General features: G+C 50.7%; 1 protein-coding gene across 2 annotated transcripts in view; it reads left to right on the top strand.

Moving 5' to 3' along the window:
* Positions 1 to 26,975, top strand: part of LOC308127365 (plexin-B2-like) — a 95,724-nt gene that overhangs the window by 41,333 nt on the left and 27,416 nt on the right. For both annotated transcript variants that reach the window (XM_080492378.1, XM_080492377.1), the window contains exons 3-12: positions 13,601 to 13,770; positions 17,932 to 18,026; positions 21,812 to 22,320; positions 22,662 to 22,988; positions 23,547 to 23,685; positions 23,883 to 24,028; positions 24,165 to 24,344; positions 24,612 to 24,746; positions 25,704 to 25,804; positions 25,988 to 26,114. In XM_080492378.1, coding sequence (XP_080348504.1) covers positions 21,814 to 22,320; positions 22,662 to 22,988; positions 23,547 to 23,685; positions 23,883 to 24,028; positions 24,165 to 24,344; positions 24,612 to 24,746; positions 25,704 to 25,804; positions 25,988 to 26,114 — 1,662 coding nt within the window. In that variant the 5' untranslated portion in view covers positions 13,601 to 13,770; positions 17,932 to 18,026; positions 21,812 to 21,813. The remainder of the gene's footprint in view (positions 1 to 13,600; positions 13,771 to 17,931; positions 18,027 to 21,811; positions 22,321 to 22,661; positions 22,989 to 23,546; positions 23,686 to 23,882; positions 24,029 to 24,164; positions 24,345 to 24,611; positions 24,747 to 25,703; positions 25,805 to 25,987; positions 26,115 to 26,975) is intronic.

Raw genomic sequence — 26,975 nt, 5'->3', positions numbered from 1 at the left:
GGCAGATATGGACTCTGGGAGCAGAAGCGTGAGCTGAGGATGAGGAGGCTCGCGCGTGCGTGCGATGATTCGCGTGGATGGCCGTCCACGCGTAGACACAAAAGTACTCAGAAACAGGGATCGGCGTCCCAAAGTTACAAGTACCAACAATAAACACACAGCAATAATAATATCACGTTATTCTAATTCCTGCCCAGACTCTAAGCCTTACTTGGTTGGACGAGGGGGAAACGTGCTTCCGTGGCCAGGTGAAATCCGTCGATTTGTGGCCGCGGGCGGTTCTCTGGCGTCCCAGAAAATAGAGACCTGACGTGGACTACGGAGGGGAAACCCGTAGTGTGATCCGAGGGGCGATCAGCAGCTTCTTGCGATGAGGGGGGGAGTGAAGAAGCGATGCTCAGGTCGGTCTGCAGACGAGCGTGCGGTTGCAGCGCGCGCTCGGGGTCCGGAGGATGCAAACAAAAAAAGGAAGAAAAAAAAAGAAGGGGAAACCAAAAATAAAGGGAATTCCCGCTTTTCTTGAGCTCGTCCAGCGAGGTGAAGAAAATTCAGGCCCGGTCCAGGTGCGTTAACACGAGGCGCTTTGTCTCCTTACGAAAAGGTGCGTCTGGGTTGACGCGATTTCGTTTTGGAAGAGGCTGGATCTCTTCCCGGGCCTGAATTTATACCGTTATGATGTCTTCCGGGCTCCCCGCGGCGTTGGCCGTGGTTCAGCCAATCCACGCGGGGTTGGCTTGCGCGTCACCGGGCCGGTGACCCGGTGATGACGGGATTTTGGGTCCCCCTGCCGTCGAGCTGCAGTGCCGCAGCTAGAGGAGGGGGGACCCGGGGGCCCCCCAGGGGGGGGTCATGTGATCAATGGCGAATTTTCCAGGGTTGAGCACATGGTTTCTTTGTTCTCAAAGAAACGTGGCTCACCCCCCTCCTCGCCCCCCCCCCCTTCCTCATGAGGGTGAGTGAACAAAGGATTTTGGCTCCAACATCCCCCCTTTGTTCCGAAGAGTGGGATGCAGGTCACAGTCTTTGGAGCAAACCTGGGCCGAACAATCCATAGAATCTGTGAACGTCCCCATGTCCTGTGAAACATACTGTCCTTCTCTGTCCACCAGTTCACATGTGAGGTTATTTCCTGAGCAGGCTGGGCTAGTCTGGGCAGGTTAAGGCTAGTCTGGGCAGACTTACTATTTCTATTCTAACTATCTAAGCACACATACATTTCATTTCTTAAGGGTCGTCACCAGTGAACATGAAAGAGGTAGGAAAGGGACAGGAGAGTGAGAAATAGGAAGGGAACGGGTGGTTAGGAAAAGGGTTAGTAGGCCGTGCCTTCACCTCTTGGTTGGGTGAGGGCTGGCCTATTGTGTGTTTGTGGATGGGCCCACAAAACGTGGCGAGACCAGGGTCAGGGAATCCAGTCGGGCCTGTAGTTTCTGGATGTACTTGTACATCGCGTACGCCACTACGGCCGTGATGATCCAGCCACTGAGCAACATTCCGAGCGCTGCCATGCTGATGGGATGGTCTTGGTATGGGTGTCCACCTGCCCGCCTAGGGAAAGTGGCTGAGAGCCCTGTGGGCTTTAAATTGAATTTAATCAATTTGGTTCCCTCAGCCAGAAGCTGGCTTTGGAGGGTGGCATCAATTGTGAAATTGTGCCCGACGAATGCATCCATCATCTCAATCTCCACCTCGTGTCGGTCGGCATCGAGATGATGGAGGATTATGTCGTCAATGTGTACTGTAGCCCCTGGTGGGACATTGAGGAATATTGTTTGATTGGGCAGGGTGAGCTTGGTGGCTATATCATGGCGGTCGTAGGACATGGTCGCTTCAGAATGAGGTGTGTTGACGAGCCATCGACTACCTGCTCTCTCTACTCTGGTCTCGGTTCCTTCATCTTTGATGGACAAACTACCTTGACATTTCTGCTCCGGGGCGTCTGCCCTCAGCCCACATAGATAGTTGGTGACATCTCTAATGAAAGGGTTGCTGGGACAGATCCAGTGAATGTCTTTGGTGTTTGTGCACATGCTGAGATTGGGGACCAGGTAGAGTGAGGGGTTGTCGTCGTGGTAGGCGAGTGTGGGTGGCGTTCGGAGGTGTACGTGTGTGTTACCCTCCCAGAATCCCACATTCAATACGGTTTTTAAACGGTACACATTCTGCTTTTCAATGATTGGTAGGTTTAGGATAAATCCTAACTCTAGGTTCTGTGGGTTCACAGAGATCGGAATAGCACTGCCGAGACTATATGCCAGATGTACCTGTGAAGGTTGTACAACAGTGGTGGTAGTGGTCTTGAGAATCTGTTCAACCAGTGTTAGTGGAACTAAGTACGTGGGGATCTTCCCGGTACTGAGGCTACTCACGGAGGAACTGACTTCTCTAAGGAGATCTTGCATAAGATCCCTGACTATTCGCACATACGTTATGTCCTCACTGACGATACTTGACAAGGTTGTTAAGGCATGCAAGGTGTTATTGATTAAAGCAGAATGCAAGTTTACAGTGAGTATGGTTCCCTGAACCGTTTTGGTCAAGCCTTGTAACTGTTCACTCTGTATTAGGAGTCTCTGTTGGATTTCCGGCATTTCTTCTTCGAGTTCCCCGACATGTCTCTGAAGGGCCTTCAGGCTGACCGAGTTGGCTGCGGAGAGGCCAATCGAGAACAGCGAGCCGATGCCTGCTGCTGCGATTTCGGCGTACTGACTGGTTTTCGGACCCAGCTGGAAGTGATCAGGCACCTCGCTTCTGCCGACCCAAACAATGCCCACGCCTGCCCTCATTTGGCTGTCGTGGTGGAAAGAGCAACCATCGACATAGACTTTCGGCATGCCGTCACAGATGTTTTCATCATGGTAATGATGATTGGAAGGGAGGGTCTGTGTCTTGACCAGGAGAGGTTGGATGTTGGACTGTCCCTCACAGTCACAATGTTGGCACGCAGCCAGACCTTGGCCCAAAGCCATTTTGTGGTTTTGTGCGTATTTAACCTCGATGTCATAACCTTGGAGTGCCATCATCCAGGCCGCGATGCGGCTGTTGGACACGCGTCCTTCCCTGAGACGTTGGCTGTTCAGGAAAGAGACTGGTTGATGGCAGGTTTCGATTGTCACCTTCTGACCCCCAATGTAGCTGCGGAAGTGCTCCACAGCCCAGACGGTGGCGAGGAGAGATTTCTCACAGTCGGAGAACTTAATCTCTACACTGCTAAGAGGTCGGCTGGCGTAGGCCACGACTCTCTTGTCTGTGTCGTACTTCTGTGCCAGAGCCGCGCTCAGGCATTGAGCAGAGAACCCTGCCTCAAGGAGGAACTCTTTGTCCTTATCTGGGTACGCCAGACAGGGTGCCACGCAGAGTTTCTCCTTCATGAGGCGGAAGGATTGTTCTTGGGGGGCTCCCCACTCAAAGGCCTTGTCTTTGCGGAGGAGTTCTGTGAGGGGTCTGGCAATGTCCGCATAATCCTCGATGAATTGACGGGAGTAGTTGCAGACCCCAAGAAAGCTCCTCAGTTCTGACACATTAGTTGGGGCTTTGATGTCTTGGATGGCGCGAATCCTCCCCGCTTGGGGTTCGATTCCGTCAGCGCCAACTGTTAACCCCACGTATTCAACCCTGGTACGGCACCACTGACCTTTGCGAAGTGCCAGTTTGGCGCCTGCCGCCAGGAGCTGGTTCAAGACGTGTCTTATCTCGGCTAAATGCTCCTCAAAGGTGCAGCTTCTCATGAGGATGTCATCCACATAGATGAGGTTGCCTCGGGCGGCGGCGTCACTCATCGCTTTGTGGAGGAAGATGTTGAACTCAGATGGTGAGTTTGAGTAGCCGAATGGGCACCGGTTCCAGGTGTACTGGCGGTTGCCAAAGGAAAAAGCAAGTTTGTACTGGTCAGATGGATCCACTTTCATGGTCCAAAATCCATTTGCCACGTCGACTGTGGAAAAGAAACGAGCACCTTTTACTTTGGCCAGCTCCTGATCCAGGTGGATCATGGGCCAGCGAGAAAGAGGAACCTGTTTGTTCAGCGGGCGATAGTCGATGGTAAGCCGCCATTTACCAGTGGGTTTTAATACTGGCCAGATTGGCGAGTTGTACGTCGAGTTGCACTCTCGGATAATGTTCTTCTCTCGCAGTTTGTCAAGGATCTCCTGGATGGATTCATAGGCAGCCAGCGGGATTCTGTACTGGCGTACGAAGGATGGTGGCGCCATTGGGTCGGTAGGAATGCGCACTAGGTGAAGGTCTGTAACCCCACAATCATGTGCATCCCTAGCAAAGATCGCTTGAAATTCGCGGAAAACATTTCTGAGTGCTTCTCGTTGTTCCCGTGTCGTGAGAGCATCTGCTTTTTCAAGTTGCTGCTCAATCTCTGACTCAAAACCAGAGTACGGTTCCTCCGGTGCAGACCCTGGCTGCCCACCGGGGTTCTCAGCACTTTCTGGTTGAGTCGCCAGCGCGTACACTATCATGTCACCTTCGGTGCTGAGGGTTGAACCACAGATTGCCTCCTGTGCGAGGGCTTCGTGACGAGCAATGGTGATCATGCGGGTGGGGAACGTGTACAACACCTTGTCGAGTGTCTCGTCCCTGATGAGGGATGGAGGTAGGTCGCCAATGACGGGCACCCTGAGCTCGAAGTCGTGAAATGAGCTGTCGACCAAGACGCCTAGTGGTTTTCCCGCATTCACCTGAACCGGATTGTGGGTCAGGTTCTGGACTAGCAGGTAGGCTGAGCGGTTGGTTAGCTCTAGAAGGGGTGTGCCACAAATTGTCAGGCAAAGGTCAGAAAAGCACGGTAAGGGTTGAAAGAATGCTTGTGGGCCAAGCATCCTCTGCCCCTTGAGCAGTGCGAGACGGATTGGGAACCCGGCTGTCCGTGCTGGAATTGTGGCTTCCAACTCACTAGCAGCGTGACACGCCTGCGGGATCGTCTGACCGGATGCCATTTGCTCCGGCTCGGTCGTCAGATGCTGCGTGTCCGCGCTCGCCAGTGACCACAAAACCTGGTTCACGGCGTCCAGCTGGACTCCAAGCCTGACAAGGAGATCCGCTCCTATGTGACAAGGAGGGCGGAGCTGCGGGACGACACTCATATAGTGCATGGCTTTCTTCTGCCCTATCTGCACGGAGAGGGCACATACACCAGTTGCTTTGATTAGTGTCTGCGGCGACCCTGCAGCAAGCAGGCGATGGCTGTGCTGCACTTGGACAAGGAGTGCGTTGTGTTGGCACAGATCCTTTAGAAGATCGGCATCAATGGCAGATTTCTCTGACCACAGAGCCAAGAGTGTCTCTGGGACCAAGGTCCCATTCAGGTGTACCCCCCCCACGATGTGGGGATTGTATAGTGGAGATCCATCGTTCGCCAGTGCGCATAGGAATGATGGATGCTCTCTCAGAGACTGATAGCTCCTAGACTGCCGCGACTGCTGGCCGTCAGGGAGCATGACAAGAGGGGTGTTTGAGCCAGATTCTTTGGAAGGCGTACACATGGGATTAGAACTTCTGGACTCGATGGCAGCGTTCATGCTGTCAGAAGAGGGAGGGTCCATGTCTGGACCGATTCGAGTCGGGTTGCGTACTTGGGCCCAAAGGTACCCGCGACGGCAATCGATCAGTGGGGCTAATCGGTTAAGGAGATCTTGGCCAATGAGTAATGGTTCTGTGTCCAGCGTGGTGACATAGATGGGATGCACCAAAGACATCTCTTGGAAAGTGACATCCACCCAGACGCGTTGGGTGATGGGTGAAGTGTCCTGAGTGAAGCTTCTGATGTTAATGCTGCAAGCTTCGACCTGCAGTGGCTTTCCAAGAGACAGCAGAGCTCTCGCAAGCTCGGCGAAGGTGGCTGAACACATTAGGCTTATTTCGGACCCGGAATCTAACAGCGCGAGGGCGTTTACACATCCTCCCACCACCACGGATGTGTAGATGCGGTTGGCGTTCTCTCGGTGCACGAGATTGCCTAAGAAAGTCAGGAACGGCAAATCGGTGGACTGGGAAGCTGTCGTTCTTGAACGTTCTCCCGCCTCACCTGTTTCTCCCCCCCACCCGACAAGGTAAACCTTGTTTGTGGTGGGTCGGGGCCGCCGCTCTAGTCAGGAGGGAGGGGGCCTACGTCCCCGTCCCCTTGAGGGGGGGTGGCGCCCCCTTTGGTTGGACAGGTCCAAGTTCTGTACAGCCTCTTTGATGCAGGTTTGAACCCACTGCTGTAGCTCAGTCTTTAACTGGTCAGCTCTGTAGCGACCGTGGTCCCTTTCCGAACCTTTCATTTTCCACTTTGAATTCGGGTCGGGCCCTTTCTTCGGTTGGAAGTTTTGTTCTGACCTGGCCCATTTTCCACCCTTTTGATTCGGTGGAATACCCTTCTGGCTCTGTTGTCCCCCCTTTTGATTTGGTTGGGCGCCTTTCTGCTCAGACGGAGAGGGTGTACCAGACCCTCCTCCAGCATTCGTTCTGGGTGTCGGCAACTCATCGCCCTCAAGCCTCAAATCCGTGTTTTCCCTTGGCTCCATTTCCAGGACCCTCTGGTCAATGTCAGGCTTCTTACCCGGGCATTGACGCAATTCCCACACCATCTGCGCGTGCTGGCGCAGTTCCTTCATGGTGGGTTTGGCGGTCCTGCAAAATAGAGCCACATCGAACCTCCCACCGTCGTGGAGGTTGTTGACAAACAGAGACTTGAAGGCGTGATCTTCCTCCAACCCCGGTGCATTGCGGCCTTGGAAGTAGGCCACTCGTAGGCGCCTGTAATACTCCTTTGGAGGTTCAGACTTCCGTTGGGTGATCGCGAATGCACCAAACGTTGCCGAAGCAGGGTCATTGTACAATGAATACTCTTCCCGGAGAGCCTGGCAGAGGGTGGAGTACCGGTCTCGGGTGTCTGGCGGCAGGGATTCCATGAAAACATGGACTGTTCTGGACGTTGTTTTCCAGAGAAGCTTTAGCTTCTCCCGCATGGAAGGACGTGCGATGTCGAGGAGGCAGCGTTCAACCTCACGGAGGTAGTCCTCGATACTCGCGTCCTTGTTGCTCGGGTCAAAGCGTTCGATGTCCTTTGCGAGGGATTCGAGCTGGCGGGTCCGGACATCCCACCCCCTCACGGGACTGGGGCCGTCAGAGTCCTCTGACGACAGTTCCCCGTGGACTGCTGTCTGACGCGGGTCGGGGCCGCTAGGGCCATACAAGGGAGGTCTACTGGGGTGTAGAGGCACCCTCCTGGACCCCTGCTCCCGACTGCTAGCGTCGCGTGGGGGCTGCAGATGGGAAGGAGTGGCGGAGTCGTCGAAGCGCACCGTGCTGCGGCTGCGCGTGGGCTGAAAAGAATCACCATCTAAGCTATATGAGGCGTCATACCTCTGCGTTGTGGCGCATGAGGAGTCGATAGTGCCAGACCTCTCTGGCGAAGCCAGATTACGACGACCCCAATTAGGGTCACGTTGCGCACCTAGGGTGGCAGTGTAAAGCTGGTGTCGGAGATTTTCTTCCCTCTCCATGCCCATCGCGATTAGCGACTGAGCTTCTTCTAGGTTTTCCTTTAACTCCTGGATCTGAGGCTCACTCTCTAGTGTGCACTCATCGACCTTCGTCTCCTTATGAGGAGGCAGAGCCCGTTGCTTCTCGGGCTCTGAAGGCTGATCCTCGTCCTTGGAGGCGTCCAGCTCCTGTCGGAGGCGAGCGTTGTCCTTGGATAGCCTCTGGTTGTCCAGACGCAGCCGATCCGTACGCTCCTCCGCCTCCTTTGACTGTAGCTCTGCTCTACGCTGGTAGAGCAGGCTGATCTGGCCCAGGACGTCCGGCACTGTACGTGCCGGCTTGTCCCCTGGGTTGTTGACAAAACTTACCAGCTCTCGGATCTTTTCTTCGCAAATCTCAACGCTGTAGCGTTCGAGATTTGCTTTCTCCTCCAAGGAGAGACGGACGAGGTGGGACACCACGTCTCGTATGGCCGGCTCAGTTAGCACCGGCGGAGCCTCGGCTCCCTGTGCCCGGGAACTCTTACCCTCCATTGAGTGGTTGAGATTTACGCCCGAAGTCAACAACGTTAGCTGTGGTTAACGGCAAATTAGCTTTGCTACTGCACAGGTAACGGCTGTACCTGTGTCTTACAAACCTCTCGGTTTCGTTAATTGCTCGAGCTGCACCCTATCCAAGTTAGTCAGATGCGTCTAACACCTTGGCGAGCAATATTGTTAGTGTCTATTAATCGTAGTCAGAAATCTTAACACAGCGTGTTAATCATGCGTAGAATGCAGGGAAAGCAAGGCACTAACCACTTCACAACTGATTTCACACCACAAGTGACTTTGTTCGACAGTGCTGAAAAAGTGTATCTTGAAAACCAATTCTGGGAGAATAAAGTTAACGGCTACACCTTAAGTGAACGATTCAGGATTATTTTGTGCAGTTATTCGTAACAATGCTGGTTTACAACACCCTCACACGGGGCACCATTATGTTGGGGTCAGCGTGTGATCAGAATATGCAAATTACCCTAGTGGTAGGCTACCGGAAGGTTCTACCCTGTCAGAGGTAATTTACATATAAACGAATCGCCAAACAGAAGTAAATTGTTATTTACGGGTTGACAATTACTGATCACTAGCGGTAGGCCACCAAAGTAATGGATTACTGGAGTAATAGATTACTAAGGTAATGTACCAAGTGTAAGTTATGCAAAGCTATAAAGGTTGATTGGAGTAAATAGTCAGTTATCGGCCAACAGCTTTGAGCTAAAAAGGGTCGCCTGACGGGAGGAACCTCCACGGGGTCCAATCGCGAAGGCGGTCCACCAGTGGCACGACCGGTCAACAGGCGTGACGGGTCACTCCTTTGTTGACAACTGCGGGTCAGTGGCGTGACCTACCGAAGCGCCTGTGGACCCACAGGAGGCGACTCGCTGGAGTAACCGGGGAAAAGCTCAAGCTGCGAAGGCGTCACAAATGGCTATTGACCTATCAATGAACAACGGTACTTGATTACGAGTGATGATTAAATTACGGAGAGCAACCTATGATTCAAGTTATCAATGAAACAAACCTGCGATTTGTAAGTCAATAACTGAGGGGAGGCTGAATTACTTCGGTGGAGTGGACCACCGAAGGTGATCTGCAAGTAATTTAGAATGGATTGTTAATCAAACAAGTTTGGTTATTTATCTAATAACAATCGGGAGTAATCAAGGAGGAGTTGGAATTAATTAAGTAAAGTCGGGGTTTACTAATTAAATACAATGAGTTATTTGAATGAGCTAAACCATTGAAATTGAATTAAATGCAGTTAGGATTATTAATTGGATAAACTTGCGCTTTATGAATTAATAATACTGGATAATTGGATGCTGAGATGCACGAAAACCACTTAAAAATGATTAAAAGCACTCTTGAGTATTAATTGAATAAATTGACTAATTTATTAATTAATAAAGCATACAAATTATCTATCTGCAACAAAAATAAATGAACAATAGCTTAGAGACAATTCAAGTTGTGATTAGGTTAACTGGGTAACAGATCAATCAATAATAGTGCGGGTAATTAACCACAGAAAATGCGATGAAACACTTAAAATTATTTAAAAGCAATGCGGGTTATTCCCGTGGAAAACCTGCATTCATTCGCCAACGCCTCCTAGGTGTGTTAAATTACCCAAAGCGTTAAAATCATTGAAATTGATTTAAACCATTCAAACTATTAATCAATTGAATATTACCGTTACTTAATCAAAGTCGGGGCACCAGCTGAAGTTAGGGTCTTAAACGAAACATCAGTCTTAAAAAAGAAAGTTCAATTAAAATGTTTAAATTATTATTTCTGATTGAAATGATAATCGCAATTTAACTGAAGCAGGAAAGGAAGGCTGTAAATCCGAGCACTGACTGTTACAACCAGCAGTTGTCGCTGAAAAGCACACAAAAACCACCAAGAATCGTTCAATTCAACTATTAAGTGTTTATTAACAAACGTCTATTCCTAAATCATCAATCTATGAATCACATCTAATCAATAAACATCAAGCAAGATCTCATAAAACAACACAATACAAAACAAAGCCAGCTAATAAAGTGTGTGTGTGTGTGTGTGAGTGTGTGTGTGTGTGTGTGTGTGTGTTCGAGTGTGGGGGAGCGATGTGTGTGAGTGGGTGTGTGTGTGTTCGAGTGTGGGGAGCGATGTGTGTGTGTGTGTGTGCGGGTTTGTGGAGCGAAAGGGGCGTGACTTGGTGAGAGGGTAATGACCACGAACGTCCACCAGAGGGAGGTAGACGTCGGCGGTCCGGTGTAAACACCCGATCTGGCCACTAGGTGCGCGTCGGCGCGCGGGGCAGTTGTGATGACTTAATGCAACCACCAGATGGCGGTACGAGCGGTTGCAATTACCCACGCGACTACCAGAGGGCGCCAAACGGCTCGGCGACCCGGCGAGGAAATCGATGTGATTACCCACCCGGTCACCAGAGGCGCTCGGCGTGCTCTGCCTGGGATAGCGTGACGTCACTGAGCTCCGCACGGGCCGTAGCCGTCGGGAGCGCGCCGGATTCCTTGTGGCCGAGAAATCCGAGCCGCAGTGAACTACACACGGTCCCAGGGACGCACTGAAAGGAGGCGCTTGGAGGCAGCGGCGGCCGTACCGTGCGCTGGTTAGTGAACAGGGAAACAGAGGAGAAGAGGAGAGAGAGAGAGGAGAGAGGAGGGGGTGTCTGACTGTGTACACTGACGCGACCGCCTCAGCTTACACGTACAGAGTCCAAAAACGGCTGTTCAGGCAGATATGGACTCTGGGAGCAGAAGCGTGAGCTGAGGATGAGGAGGCTCGCGCGTGCGTGCGATGATTCGCGTGGATGGCCGTCCACGCGTAGACACAAAAGTACTCAGAAACAGGGATCGGCGTCCCAAAGTTACAAGTACCAACAATAAACACACAGCAATAATAATATCACGTTATTCTAATTCCTGCCCAGACTCTAAGCCTTACTTGGTTGGACGAGGGGGAAACGTGCTTCCGTGGCCAGGTGAAATCCGTCGATTTGTGGCCGCGGGCGGTTCTCTGGCGTCCCAGAAAATAGAGACCTGACGTGGACTACGGAGGGGAAACCCGTAGTGTGATCCGAGGGGCGATCAGCAGCTTCTTGCGATGAGGGGGGGAGTGAAGAAGCGATGCTCAGGTCGGTCTGCAGACGAGCGTGCGGTTGCAGCGCGCGCTCGGGGTCCGGAGGATGCAAACAAAAAAAGGAAGAAAAAAAAAGAAGGGGAAACCAAAAATAAAGGGAATTCCCGCTTTTCTTGAGCTCGTCCAGCGAGGTGAAGAAAATTCAGGCCCGGTCCAGGTGCGTTAACACGAGGCGCTTTGTCTCCTTACGAAAAGGTGCGTCTGGGTTGACGCGATTTCGTTTTGGAAGAGGCTGGATCTCTTCCCGGGCCTGAATTTATACCGTTATGATGTCTTCCGGGCTCCCCGCGGCGTTGGCCGTGGTTCAGCCAATCCACGCGGGGTTGGCTTGCGCGTCACCGGGCCGGTGACCCGGTGATGACGGGATTTTGGGTCCCCCTGCCGTCGAGCTGCAGTGCCGCAGCTAGAGGAGGGGGGACCCGGGGGCCCCCCAGGGGGGGGTCATGTGATCAATGGCGAATTTTCCAGGGTTGAGCACATGGTTTCTTTGTTCTCAAAGAAACGTGGCTCACCCCCCTCCTCGCCCCCCCCCCTTCCTCATGAGGGTGAGTGAACAAAGGATTTTGGCTCCAACATGTGTGTGTGTAAAAAGAATTGGTAATTTTCTCCTGCCTCTATCTGATCCATTGTCTTGAGAGGTGTAATAGGAACACACACAGAGCAGCTCCATGTAATCAATGGTTTAACAGGTCCTCCTCCTCCTCCTGCTCCTCCTCTTCCCCATGCTCATCTTCCTGCTCCTTCTCCTCCTGCTGCTCCTGCTCCTCCTCCTGCTGCTGTTGCTCCTGCTCCTCTTGTTCCTCCTCCTGCTGCTCCTCCTCCTCCTGCTCCTGCTGCTCCTCCTCCTCCTCATGCTCATGCTCATCTTCCTGCTTTTGCTCCTGCTCCTGCTCCTCCTACTCCTCCTCCTGCTGCTCCTCCGCCTCATGCTGCTCCTCTGCCTCCTGTTCCTCCTCCTCCTGCTGCTGCTCCTGCTCCTTCTACTCTTCTTCCTCCTGCTGCTCTTGCTCCTCCAGCTCCTCCTCCTCCTCCTGCTGCTGCTCCTGCTCCTCCAGCTCCTTCTCCTCTTCTTCCTCCTGCTGCTCCTGCTACTCCAGCTCATGCTCCTCCTCCTGCTCCTGTTCCTCCTCCTGCTCCTCCAGCTCCTGTTCCTCCTCCTCCTACTCCTCCTGCTCCTCCAGCTCGTGTTCCTCCTCCTGCTGCTCCTGCTCCTCTTGTTCCTCCTCCTGCTGCTGCTCCTCCTCATGCTCATCATCCTGCTCCTCCTCTTCTGTATATAAAAACTGAAATCTGAGCTTGAGTCTGAAGGTTTGAGGTCAGATCAGAATCGGACGCTGCCTGAAGATGGCGCCACCTGGAGGTCAACATGCAGGATTTGATGATGCCAGTCAGTTTAAGCGTGTGTGTGTGTGTGTGTGTGTGTGTGTGTGTGTGTGTGTGTGTGTGTGTGTGTGTGTGTGTGTGTGTGTGTGTGTGTGTGTGTGTGTGTGTGTGTGTGTGTGTGTGTGTGTGTGTGTGTGTGTGTGTGTGTGTGTGTGTGTGTGTGTGAGTGAGAGATAATACACAATGACCTTGTTTCTTCTCAGCAACACACATTCTTCTTTATACCTAATTTTGTCTACTCGTCTCACCTTGCTGCTCATCTGGCCTTTTTATAAGCTCTCTCTCTCTCTCTGTCTCTCTCTCTCTCTCTCTCTCTCTCTCTCTCTCTGTCTCTGTCTCTGTCTGTCTCTCTCTCTCTCTCTCTGTCTCTCTCTCTCTCTGTCTCTGTCTCTCTCTGTCTCTCTCTGTCTCTGTCTCTGTCTCTCTCTGTCTCTGTCTCTCTGTCTCTCTCTCTCTCTGTCTCTCTGTCTCTCTGTCTCTCTCTCTCTCTCTCTCTCTCTCTCTCTCTCTCTCTCTCTCTCTCTCTCTCTCTCTCTCTCTCTCTCTCTCTCTCTCTCTCTCTCTCTCTCTCACAGTGCAGTGGTGTAATCAGCGCTTCATATTGTTACAAGAGATTAAAGCTGCTCAGCTAAAATCACAAGCTGCCCTGTCAGATAGCAGAGTGACGACTCCTGCACACACACACACACACACACACACACACACACACACACACACACACACACACACACACACACACAGGTGCTCCTGCAGCCTCAGTAATTGATGTCTTCTCTCATGATATCAAAGTTGAACAGCAGCTCTATATAATTACAGGATGGTCTAATAACTGCCGAGCTCGGCTCTACAGACTGGTAATGACACGCTGCTGAACCCCCCCAGCAGACGCCACAGGTCACCTGATCGATGGACGGGCTGCAGGTCACCGTCTGTTGATTCACCTGGTTTTCGGCTGCTTGTCCTGCCTCCGTTCACCTGCTGGTTGATCAGGTTGATCGGACCTGCAGCGAGTTGCTTCACGTTCTCATGTTCTCCTGTTCTCCTGTTCTCAGGTTCTCCCGTCAGGCCAACTGGAGATCAAAGCTTTGGTTCCAGCTGGAACTCCACTGAAAGGAGCTCATCACTGATTCACGGCAGCTGTCGGTGGATTTTCTCCAAGAGCCTCGGTGAAAAACAAGCAGACGCTCAGCCGGCCCACCGGGGGCAGCAGGGGATTCTAGCTGTAATTACACACACACACACACACACACACACACACACACACACACACACACATACACAGAACCTCTACGTTAGATGTCAGGTGCATACAGACAGACTAATCATTGCAGTACCACTGTTGGTTGTGAGAGGGCAGTGTTCAGATTAGACACTACCCAGAATGCACTGCGCTCTACGTCATGTCCTCTGGCTCCGTCCGCTTGCAAATGAACCCGGGACCAGAGAGACCGAGGGTCCAGGTGGACCGGGGTGTCCTTGTTCGGTCCAGGTCAGAGTTCAGGTAGCGTTCACACCTGAACGGCCCTGCAGGGGAGCTCTGGTCCGGATCCAACAGGGCCGCTGTGGTTCTGCAGGGATGATTGACCTGCTGCTGTTGTGGGAGGAGTGTGAGGACGAGCGGGGGCGTGGCTCCGCCTGCTGAAGGTCGACCACCTCCGTTCTTTACACCGTCACTCGCTGCTAACGGCTGCTGGACACTGGGACAAAGACACTGAGCTGTCTGTGTTCAGCATGGCTGGAACACACACACACACACACACACACACACACTGCATGCAATCTGCACGCTCACATGCCCCGCCCCCTTCTCCACTCTCAGCCAATCACAGGCCAACTCAGTAACGATGCGTTCAGATGATACAGAAGAATCAGAACCAACAAACGTCACTAAACCTTAACAGTGCATCAAAAACACAACTGCAGAGACGTTACTCTATTCTAGTCATTTTACTGAGTACAACGATATACTGGCAGGAAGCCCCGCCTCCTTTTTTTCAATCAATCAATTAATCAAATACTTTATTTGTCCCTGTGGGGCAATTAAAAGGTCGCATAGAGCAGGCAGTACATCAGAGTACAACTACATCTCTAGAGTAAATAAATACCAGTCATAATAAAAATCTGATAATAAAACCTTGTAGGGCTGCAACAACCAATCGACAAGATTCGATTATTAGAAGTGTTGGCACTAAATTTCATTATGGATTTGTTGTGTCGTGTGATTTATGCGCCACTCGCCGTGTTGCGGAGCGGTTTGCTCCACCTTCAGAGCTTCATCAACGCTGGCGGAGCCTCAGCCTGCAGAGCCAGTTGGACGGAGCGAGGTGGAGGCGGTGCCGTAGAACCTGTGAGGACCTGGTCAGAGCTCCACCCTGTACTGGACCCGTCGCTGTGCAGTACACACATTTACCTGTTAACTCACCTTAACGAGGACAACCTGCTGAAACGGACAAAATACCTGGACCGGACCAGATTATTGGAATATTCAGACGTTGTGTGAGGAGATTAGTTTGAGATTTTGCACCAGAATGTTTAAATATTTTCAGTACCAACTGTTTGATCTTGTAACATTATAGATGATTTCATCACGTACGACAAAGAAAAACCTTCAAGTGTAAATTTAAAGGTTATTTAAAGCGATATTTTACCAGTCTGGTCCACTCAGGATGAAGCTGGACTGTAAAGCCGCGTTTCCACCGCACATAAAGTTCAGGGAAGGAACGGAGCGGTTCAGAGCGGTACGGCAAAGCAGACCCCGACCGAAATGTGGGTGGTGTTTCCACCGCAGAGGGGAGGGTTAGAATGTAGGCGGGGTTTAGAGCTTTACAGATATGTGACGTTACAACAGTAATCCCAGCCGGGGCGACAGACCTGGACCTTATGAATCCTCTGTTGTTGTTTACATCCTCTGCTTTGCACTCGTTGTTTAGTTAGTTTAGTTTTATGTTTTGCAGCCACAGAGCTGCAGCTGAACTTCTGTGTTGGTTCCTAGAGAGGGAACGTCGCCCCGGCTTTGTGCTCCGGTGTCGCTCCGCTGGTTGTGACGGCTGCAAATTCCACATGGAGGCAGAGATGGTGGACGTGATGCCAGGACAGACACCGGGGCTCAGACCAGCTTCTTCTTCTTCTTCCGGCGTTGTGGAACCAGAGCTCTGGGGCGGCATGCGATGGAGCACCGGCCAGCGACGCGACGTGACGAGCGGACGCCGTAGAGCATCAGTTAGGACCGTAGTGTCTGCTCCAGAGTCCCGGTCTCCGTCCTGCCTCACGTCTGCTCTTTAGGGACCAACATGAAAGTTGAGCAGCAAAAAAAAATATATAAAAACAACCAGTGCAAAGCAGATTATGTTAACAGAGGATTCATACAGCCGACATATTAAAATATTGAGGGTGTGTAGTGAATCACTGACCAATCAGCAAACGGCTCCTCAAAACCAGACTAGTTCCACGGTCCTGAGTACCCCGACAGAGGGGTCGCAGAGAAGCCTCCACCTTTGGAGCGGAATTGTCCAGAAAACGGTAACGGACTATACCAGTCCATTCCTGCACTTTCTGTGCGGTGGAAACGTGCCTTATGTGGTCCTTGAAGTAAATTAAATCTTATTTAATAATTGTTTGGTATACATCTTGTATGTACAGTATATGTATTTGTATTGTATACATCTTTGTAGTGGTTCAGTTATGTGTTTTTAAATAACCAGAACATATTTGGTGTTTGGTTCACTCAATATCAACTGGTCCTACAATTTGAGATGTTTTTTTTTTGATTCGATTAATCGAAAAATAATCAACAGATTAATTATTAAAATCATTAGTTGCAGCCATAAAACCACGAGTCAGATATAAATACAAGAAGGAATGAAGGTCAAAGGTTGAACATGTCTCAGCAGGAGGTCAAAGGTTCAATGTGTCTCAGCAGGAGGTCAAAGGTTAAATGTGTACCAGCAGGAGGTCAAAGGTTAAATATGTCCCAGCAGGAGGTCAAAGGTTAAATATGTCTCAGCAGGAGGTCAAAAGTTAAACATGTCCCAGCAGGAGGTCAAAGGTTAAATATGTCTCAGCAGGAGGTCAAAGGTTCAATGTGTCTCAGCAGGAGGTCAAAGGTTAAATGTGTACCAGCAGGAGGTCAAAGGTTAAATATGTCCCAGCAGGAGGTCAAAGGTTAAATATGTCTCAGCAGGAGGTCAAAAGTTAAACATGTCCCAGCAGGAGGTCAAAGGTTAAATATGTCTCAGCAGCAGGTCAAAGGTTAAATATGTCCCAGCAGCAGGTCAAAGGTTAAATGTGTCCCAGCAGGAGGTCAAAGGTTAAATGTGTCCCAGCAGGAGGTCAAAGGTTAAATGTGTCCCAGCAGGAGGTCAAAGGTTAAATGTGTCCCAGCAGGAGGTCAAAGGTTAAACGTGTCCCAGCAGCAGGTCAAAGGTTAAACGTGTCTCAGCAGGAGGTCAAAGGTTAAATGTGTCTCAGCTGGAGGTCAAAGGTTAAATGTGTCCCAGCAGGAGGTCAAAGGTTAAATATGTCCCAGCAGGAGGTCAAAGGTTAAATATGTCCCAGCAGGAGGTCAAAAGTTAAACATGTCCCAGCAGGAGGTCAAAGGTTAAATATGTCTCAGCAGCAGGTCAAAGGTTAAATGTGTCCCAGCCGGAGGTCAAAGGTTAAATATGTCTCAGCAGCAGGTCAAAGGTTAAATGTGTCCCATCAGCAGGTCAAAGGTTAAATATGTCTCAGCAGGAGGTCAAAGTTTAAATGTGTCTCAGCAGGAGGTCAAAGGTTAAATATGTCCCAGCAGGAGGTCAAAAGTTAAATGTGTCTCAGCAGGAGGTCAAAGGTTAAATGTGTCCCAGCAGGAGGTCAGGCAGGGATCAGAACTGAATTTTGTCATTTTGATGTTGAGATCAGGGGGCGTGTTGCCGGCACCTGCTGAAAGTAACTAAAAGGTTACTTGTAATCTAACTTAGTTACTTTTAAAGGCGAGTCATCAGTAAAGTAACAAGTTACTTTTTAAAAGGCTCAACTAGTAATCAGATTACTTTTTCGAGGTACCTGTGACAACACTATTTACCAGCCTGCCGTCTGAGTCACGCTCTCATTGGCTCATTAACCTTCATCACTCAGCAGGAGGACCATCCTCACTCTTTGTTCTGTGTGGAGCGTCAGATACATGGTTCCTCAGCCAGCCAGCCGTCCCGGTGTTTCTCCAGCAGCTCTGAGTCCGTCTGCAGGGATCAGTACGCTGCTGCTGTCTTTAATCCTGATGTGTTCCAGTCTGTCGTCGACGTTCCGACCAGTTTGACCAATAATCCATCAAATGTTTGAAACAGGAAGATTTTGATGAGACCAGGCTGAGGATCAGTGAACAGTCACTTCTCGTTTCCTTTCTCAGATCTTCTGGATCTTCTGGATGTCGTCGCTGTCGGCTCAGAGGACGTAGCAGAACGAGGGAAGAGATCGATATCACCACCTGGTCTCCAGCTGCAGGTGAATATCACTCCACATCTGTCTGATTCACTCCAACATCCACCTTCCTGGAAACGTCCTGCAGTTCAGTTTGATCCAGTTTGGTTCAGGTTGGTTCAGTTTGGTTCAGTTTGCTTCACTTTGGTTCAGGTTGGTTCAGGTTGGTTCAGTTTGGTTCATTGTGTAACCAGGAGGAAGACTCTCTCCTTTCTCTGAGGCTTCTTGTTATAAATTCCCAAGAACATGGACTGGGGGTCCCTGAGTAAGACCCTCAGCCCCCCCAGCTCCCCTGAGTGCTGCTCTGTGTGGCTGCTACCGAAGGGGAGTAATAGAGTGCTATAAAATAAATAAATAAATCCTTCAATCTGAGCAGGAATGAAGAACTTCAAAAGAACAATCGTCTCTCTCTCTGTCTCTGATCTCTCTCTCTGAGCGTGAGGAGTGTGGTGAGGAAGTGTTGATTTTGAGTCATTTGAGCAGGTTACTGACTTGTTTCAGTCATTTCATGGAGTGATAGTTTGTGGTGTGATAGTTTGTGGTGGGATAGATTGTGGTGTGATAGTTTGTGGTGTGATAGATTGTGGTGTGATAGTGTGTGGTGTGATAGATTGTGGTGTGATAGTGTGTGGTGTGATAGATTGTGGTGTGATAGTGTGTGGTGTGATAGATTGTGGTGGGATAGATTGTGGAGTGATAGATTGTGGTGGGATAAATTGTGGTGGGATAGTTTGTGGTGGGATAGATTGTGGTGGGATAGATTGTTGTGGGATAGTTTGTGGTGGGATAGTTTGTGGTGGGATAGATTGTGGTGTGATAGATTGTTGTGGGATAGTTTGTGGTGGGATAGTTTGTGGTGGGATAGATTGTGGTGTGATAGATTGTGGTGGGATAGATTGTGGTGTGATAGTGTGTGGTGTGATAGTGTGTGGTGTGATAGATTGTGGTGGGATAGATTGTGGTGGGATAGATTGTGGTGTGATAGTTTGTGGTGTGATAGATTGTGGAGTGATAGATTGTGGAGTGATAGTGTGTGGTGTGATAGATTGTGGAGTGATAGTTTGTGGTGGGATAGATTGTGGTGTGATAGTTTGTGGTGTGATGGATTGTGGAGTGATAGATTGTGGTGGGATAGTTTGTGGTGGGATAGATTGTGGTGTGATAGATTGTAGTGTGATAGTGTGTGGTGTGATAGATTGTGGTGGGATAGATTGTGGTGTGATAGTGTGTGGTGGGATAGATTGTGGTGTGATAGTTTGTGGTGGGATAGATTGTGGTGGGATAGATTGTGGTGAGATAGTTTGTGGTGTGATAGTGTGTGGTGTGATAGATTGTGGTGTGATAGATTGTGGTGGGATAGTTTGTGGTGGGATAGATTGTGGTGTGATAGTGTGTGGTGTGATAGATTGTGGTGTGATAGATTGTGGTGTGATAGTGTGTGGTGGGATAGATTGTGGTGGGATAGATTGTGGTGTGATAGTGTGTGGTGGGATAGATTGTGGTGGGATAGATTGTGGTCTGATAGTTTGTGGTCTGATAGATTGTGGTGTGATAGTTTGTGGTGGGATAGATTGTGGTGGGATAGATTGTGGTGTGATAGTGTGTGGTGTGATAGATTGTGGTGTGATAGATTGTGGTGTGATAGTGTGTGGTGGGATAGATTGTGGTGGGATAGATTGTGGTCTGATAGTTTGTGGTCTGATAGATTGTGGAGTGATAGATTGTGGTGGGATAGTTTGTGGTGGGATCGATTGTGGTGGGATCGATTGTGGTGGGATAGTTTGTGGTGTGATAGATTGTGGAGTGATAGATTGTGGTGGGATAGTTTGTGGTGGGATCGATTGTGGTGGGATCGATTGTGGTGGGATAGTTTGTGGTGTGATAGATTGTGGAGTGATAGATTGTGGTGGGATAGTTTGTGGTGGGATCGATTGTGGTGGGATAGTTTGTGGTGTGATAGATTGTGGTGTGATAGTGTGTGGTGTGATAGATTGTGGTGGGATAGTGTGTGGTGGGATAGATTGTGGTGGGATAGATTGTGGTGTGATAGATTGTGGTGTGGTGCCCGGCGGTGTGGTGAATGGCTGATGGCGCCCGGCGGCGGCTGGACTGTAAATGAGACCTGGTCATGAAAACGGAGGCGTTTTGGAGGAAGTGACCAGAAGGAAAGATGAAGATTCTCAAATTGAACTTCAACAACTTTAGAAAAGAGCTTTTCACACCTTGGTGATGATTTATTGTCTCGTTGTTTTGTTTGTCTTCTCTGGGACACAGTGAAAACGTTCTCATTGTGAACAACAGCGTCCAGCTCCTGCTGAAGCTCCGCCCCTCCTGTTACTGAGAAGAGTGTCTGAACACCAGGGGGCAGTAGAGTGCTGGCCATTCAATAAACCAGTTAACTAAACAATCAGTGAGCACAAAGCGGCGGATGAGAACAATGGAGGGTTTAGACGGCGAGGAGATATTTCAATATTGCTGCTTGTCCAGGGTGACGATCCTCACTGACCAATCAGCAGATGGCTGCGTTGTAGCTCCGCCTTCTGGAACCGTACTGATGTGCTAGGTACCTCAACGGAGGGGCAACGAGACATGGGAACTGTTGGGTAGAGTTCTTTCTGTACCATCCACAACTTTTGCAGTGGGACCGCACGAAAAGCTGAACCATCCCGGCACATACTGCGCGGTGGGACCGCCGCTCTGTACCATACCTTACCATACCTTGCGGTGCCGCCCCGCGCAGTGGGAGCGAGGCTGAAGAGGCAGGGCTCGGGGTGACGAGGAGCAGAGCTGCTTTCTCTCGACCTGCTGAGTTTTCAGGACCAAGTTGATTTATTTCCCAGAGCGTCTGAAGATAATTCTGCGTTCAGCCGATCGTCGCAGTAACTCCGATAGCGGCAGCAGAGTTGGTTTAAGGGAGCAGGTGGGCGCACTGATAAGTCCCACTAATAAATCCCCCTGTCAGAGGAGGGGGGGGCACAGAGCGCTGTGATTGGCTGCTGGAGCATGTGATCATGCAGGTGGAAAGAAAGACTTTCTGGGTTTCATTGGTCAGGAGGCGGAAATGATGTGTGAAGTCTTCGTCTCTACATTTAACACGAAGCAATGGCTGTGATACGTGACGGAAATATAGAATCGTTTGAGATGTTTTAATATCATCAATAATCCAGGATCTCCGTCAATCAGGTCTTTATCTGAACGTCTCCTGGAGTTATTTCTAATTATTTATTCATTGATCAGCTCCCCTGCCTGAACTTTCTGGATCTGAATGATTGAAGTATAACTCAGTACTGTATAGCTCAGTAGTATTGTTGTAGTTTTACGCCCTGGCTCAGTCAGAGGGAAACGAGCTCACAGGTCCTGGCTCAGTCAGAGGGAAACGAGCTCACAGGTTTAAGAGTCGCAGCTTTTCGAGAGGGAAGTGAAGCAGAAGAGCTGAAGCTACGAGTGACTGGGAACGAGTGTTAGTTCAACCAAAGTGTGCTGCACAGTATACTGTATACCAATACTGTACATACAGTACACATATGTATGTACAGTATGGTATATTGTATGTACAGTATGTATACCATACTGTACTTATGGTATACATACTGTATGTGCAGTATGGTATACTGTACATACAGTATGTATACTGTACATGATGGTCCCAGACCTGAGGTCCACCACTAGTTCTTTGGTGTTGGACACATTCATGAAGACCTGGTTCCATCAGCTCCTGTCCAGTGTCTGATTCGGTCCAGTGTCTGATCCATTGTTCCAGTATTTCACTTGATGTCTTCTGGGCGTCTCTGTTTGTGTTCTTCTGTCAGACATGGCGGTGCGGTGGTGGGCGTGGCAGCTCGCCCTCGCCGCCGTGCTCCTCGGCCCCTCGCACGCCAAGAACGCCGCGTTCTCCTCGGAGACCCTGATCAACAATGTGGTGGCGGACGAGCGGACGGGCCGGCTGTACGTGGGCGCCGTCAACGCCCTGTACCAGCTGGGCCCGGACCTGGAGTTGCAGTCCCGCAGTGAGACCGGCCCCCGAAGGGACAACCGGCAGTGCACGCCGCCCGTCACCGACGCCTGCGAGGAGGCGGCCGACACCGACAACCACAACAAGCTGCTGCTGGTGCACGGCGGTGGCGACGTGCTGGTGGTCTGCGGCAGCGTGTTCCGAGGAATCTGCTCGCTGAGGAACCTCAGCAGCGTCCAGCAGCTCGTCTACTTCAGCGACACCAAAGGAGAGAAATCCTACGTGGCGAGCGCCGAGGAGGGCGTGGCCGTGGTCGGCGTCATGTCCTACTTCACCAAGGACCGAGACAACCTGACCGTCTTCCTGGTGAGGACACACACTGGAACACACTGTGACACACACTGTAACACACACTGTGATACACTGACACACACTGGAACACACTGTGACACACACTGTAACACACACTGTGATACACTGACACACACTAACACACACTGTGACACACACTGTGATACACTGACACACACTGTAACAACGTGACGTCTTCCCGGTGGACACACACACACACACACACACACACACACACACACACACACACACACACACACACACACACACACACACACGTAAGTGTCAGTGTAGTGGAGTTTGAAGTGTGAATGAATCGTCAGCAGGTGAATGTGACTCTGTTGCCCCCCCACCAGGTGGGTAAAGGCTACGGCAGCCATGACAGCACCAAGCTGATCTCCACCCGGATCCTGCGCGACTACGGCGACTGGGTGGTGTTCGACAGCATCATCGAGGCGTCGGCGGTGCAGGCCAACCCCTTCGTGCTGCGCTACCTGCACGATTTCCGCTTCGCCTTCAAGGACAGCGACTTCGTCTACTTCCTGTTCTCACGCACGCTGGGCGTGCAGGAAAACAAGAACTTCACCTTCGTGTCCAGGATGTGCGAGGACGACCAGGGTTACTACTCCTACACCGAGCTGCAGCTCAACTGCAGCGCCAGCAACAAGTTCAACAAGGCTCAGGTCAGTTCAAAGTTCACGACTCATCACAACTTCATCTACTGCGTTAAAGCCAAGAACTACTAAAGTACCTGAAACAGGAAGTGATGCTGCAGGAAACAGGAAGTGATGCTACAGGAAACCGGAAGTGATGCTGCAGGAAACAGGAAGTGATGCTACAGGAAACAGGAAGTGATGCTGCAGGAAACAGGAAGTGATGCTGCAGAAGAGGGAAACGGGCCTCATACTGCACAGAGTAGCTACTAAAGAAACTCCGGTTAATGTTGCGTCGCTGTGACACTCGGAATCGAACTGTCACTCTCGGTTGTCATGGAAACATGATCCAGACGTGAGCGTGGACGCCAACCTGATAATGAGCATGTTGAAGTTCCATTTTGGTCCAATGGGCGTTAAAAATGAAATCAGAACCTCTGCAGACGTTCAGTCGATCTTGTCTGAGACTGAGCGATTTCCTGCGAAGGTACTGATCCGACCAGAGACGAAGTCCATGAAGCAGATTAGATATCTTGTTTAGCTTGGAGTGTTTGAGGTTCAGGATTCTCCCGCTCTGCTCTGCCTCAGGCCGCCTATGTCGCCGCGGCGGGAGAAGTTCTGGCTCGGAGCCTGACTGACTCGGGTCGCTTTGGAAGAGTTTCCCCCAACGACAAGGTTCTGTTTGTCACCTTCACCTCCGATGAAGACCCGTCCACCTCGGCTCTGTGTAGGTTTCTCTTTTTTCTCTTAATCGTCCCAAAACAAGTTTACAACCGAACGTGTTCCAGTTGCTAATATTATTGAGATGATAATGACGATGATGTTCAAGTTCTAACTGTGGAATGAATCAGGTGCATGACTGTGACCTCAGGTGTCAGGTATGTGACCCCTGTACTTGCCCCCTGTACTTGCCCCTGTGTGCAGGCCTGTACCCGCTGCAGTCCATCAACGACTGGCTGCTGAGGATCATCGGAGCTTGTTACAGCAACAACGGCCTCATCGACAACAAGCCGGCCGTCTACTCGCCGTACTCGTCCAAGTCTGAGGAGCTCTGCAGCAGCAACAACCAGGTGAGACCACCGGAGGAGGACCACCAGGACCGGCTCGGTCTGTGTGAGACCAGGTCAGACCGGCTCGGTCTGTGTGAGACCAGGTCGGACCGGCTCAGTTTGCGGGGGCCTCACATTCTCCTGTCTGCTCTCTCAGAAGAACATGGCCCAGCGATATCGGTGCGGAGCCGAGTTCCTGCCGTCGCCGCTGGCCAGCAAGGCAGAGTTTGCGCTGACGGCCGAGCCGGCGTTGGTCCGTAAGGGTCACATGACAGCGGTGGCGGTGGCGGTGGAGATGGGACACGCTGTGGCGTTCGTGGGAACCAGGATCGGAGAGGTACTGACTCTTCCTTATTCTTGGTTTGTTTCTGGGGTGGGTACTCTGATCCTTTGACAGAACGCAGCGCAGCTTCTAGTCCAGGGAATACGGTAAGGAGGCGGGTCCTTCTCTGGTCTGGTGTTCGACTCCAGTTGTTCTGCTGCAGGTTCTGGTTCTGCTTGATTGGTTGTTCAAAAAGTTTCAGCTTTGCCGAGTCGCTCTCCTGCGTGTCGATCAGCTGTGAGCCTGTCGAATGCTGGGGTGTGACTCCTCTTGTGTGTTCAGGTGTGGAAGGTCCACCTGTCGGCTCGGCCCGAGGTGTACGGCCGGGCACCGGGCGACGTCAGCGGCGAGAAGGTCAACAAGAACCTGCTGCTGGACTCCGGCCTGCAGTTCCTCTACGTCACCACCGAGAAGAAGGTCAGAGCACCGCGTGCACACCCTCTTTTCGAGAATCTGTCGCCGCCGCCGTGTCGCCGCCGCCGTGTCGCCTCCTCCAGAAGGTCGTGGACTCTGTCATGTGTTCCCTTCGGCCTTTTCCGATTCGTCCATCAGCCGAGACGTAACGAGTGTGTGATCAATCCGATCGCTGGTGATTGATCGTCTTCTCCTCTCAACATCGATCCTCCTCTCCTCTCCTCTCCTCCACTCTTCTCCTCATCCATTTCTCTCTCTTCATCTTCACGCCGCCGCCATCGAGGTTATTGATTGAGAAATGAACTAATCACAAAGTACTTCAAGAAGCCGATTTACTTTGATGAAGTCAAACGACGCCGAGCTTCTTCCTTCTGCTCGTCTACTTTTATTAACCGACGGGGGGAACGTCGCCTCATAGCTGGTCGGAACCAGTACTCCTCAAAATACCTTCAGTACAACAAGTACACACCCAAAGCACTTCAGATTGTGTGTTTATCATGATGAAAGTAGTAAAAGTACAGGCACTTTTAGTACAGGTACAAGGTGGCCTGTATTCTGTAAAAACAGTCATTGAACTTTTTACTTCATTTGTGACTGCAGATATTTAAATACACTGTAAAACTACTGCCAACATAAACTCAATTTACTCGATTACTTTTAGGTTTTTACTCACAACAGTTTGTAGGATTTCAGTATTGATGCAGTACTCATTTATTTAAATTGTTTTCCCATAAAGATCCCAGATGTTTTGTTTATAACTGAACCAGACGAGACTTCAGGAGTCTGGAAACTGGTCCTGTAAAGACCTGGAGACCCTGTGTGGTCCTGGTCCTGGTCCTCATTCTCTAAAGACCTGGAGACCCTGCTTGGTCATGGTCCTAGTCCTGGTCCTGGTCCTGTAAAGACCTGAAGACCCTGTGTGCTCATGGTCCTGTAAAGACCTTCTGTCCTGTCCCTCAGGTGACCCGGGTCCCGGTCCAGTCCTGCCAGCAGAAGACCGACTGTGGGTCCTGCATGGGCCTGAAGGATCCGTACTGCGGCTGGTGTGTCCTGGATGGAAAGTCAGTGTTTACCTGTTTACCTGTTTACCTGTTCACCTGTTTCCTCACTACCACCGCTTTTCTACTGATACCATGAGCTGACCCCGTCCTGAACTTGTCCTGACCCCGCCCTGACCTCGTCCTGACCCCGTCCCGACCCCGTCCCAACCTCGTCCCGACCCCGTCCTGACCTTGTCCCTGCAGGTGCAGCAGGAAGCAGGACTGCAGCAGGTCTGAGGAGGAGAACACCTGGCTCTGGTCGCCCCTCCAGCAGTGTGTCCACATCCAGGCCTATGACCCCCCCAACCTGAGCTGCAGGAAGACTCAGCAGGTGTGTGTGTGTGTGTGTGTGTGTGTGTGTGTGTGTGTGTGTGTGTGTGTGTGTGTGTGTGTGTGTGTGTGTGTGTGTGTGTGTGTGTGTGTGTGTGTGTGTGTGTGTGTGTGTGTGTGTGTGTGTGTGTGTGTGTGTGTGTGTGTGTGTGTGTGTGTGTGTGTGTGTGTGTGTGTTCTCCTGCACTCTTGGTATCTTTTCTATTTGTTCCATTTTCTTGTCACGTTACTGCTTGTTGCAGTTTTTCTTGTCGTCCTGTTTCTCTAGTGATCGAACCCGGAAGTCATTTCAGATTTTCATGTTAAGGCCCCGTTTACACGACAACGAATTCGAGTGTATTCGCAAAACTTTCTTCACTTTAGGGGGTCCGTTTACACGGCACCAGTGTTCTGATCCACTGTGTCCGCCAAGTTTTTCATCCGGCTCACGAGGTGGAAAGATTCTTTCATGGCTGCTGTTCCCTCCTGCTGATGGAGGCGGAGCCTATTACTGCTCATCTCTCCCTCCCTTATGATCACCCAGTTGTAAACAAACCCAGAGTGGTTTGACTCCCGGTTCATATTCTAGTTTTATCGTCCGTAAACTACGTATCAGTAGTTTAATAGTTGAGACTCTCCCTGATATCATCCGATGTATCATCAGTCCATACGGATGTCAGGTTCTCTCCATTTTCTTCACCTTTATAGTGTTTTTGTTCTCTGCACACGTCTGTGTAGTTTCATTACAAAATCAAGCAACAGCGCCCTCCAGTGGCCCGGCAGACTAACTACGTTGTTCTCTCTCTGCTGCAGTGGAAACACACTCCTTTTTTTAACGGAGTAGGTGTTGTCACGTGAAATGTTGTCGAGTAAACGTGACCTT

This window comes from Lipophrys pholis (genome assembly GCF_963383615.2).
Source record: "Lipophrys pholis genome assembly, chromosome: 22".
Classification (NCBI taxonomy): Eukaryota; Metazoa; Chordata; class Actinopteri; order Blenniiformes; family Blenniidae; genus Lipophrys; species Lipophrys pholis.
Note: the sequence above shows the minus strand (reverse complement) of the source record. Positions and strands in the feature narration are given on the sequence as shown.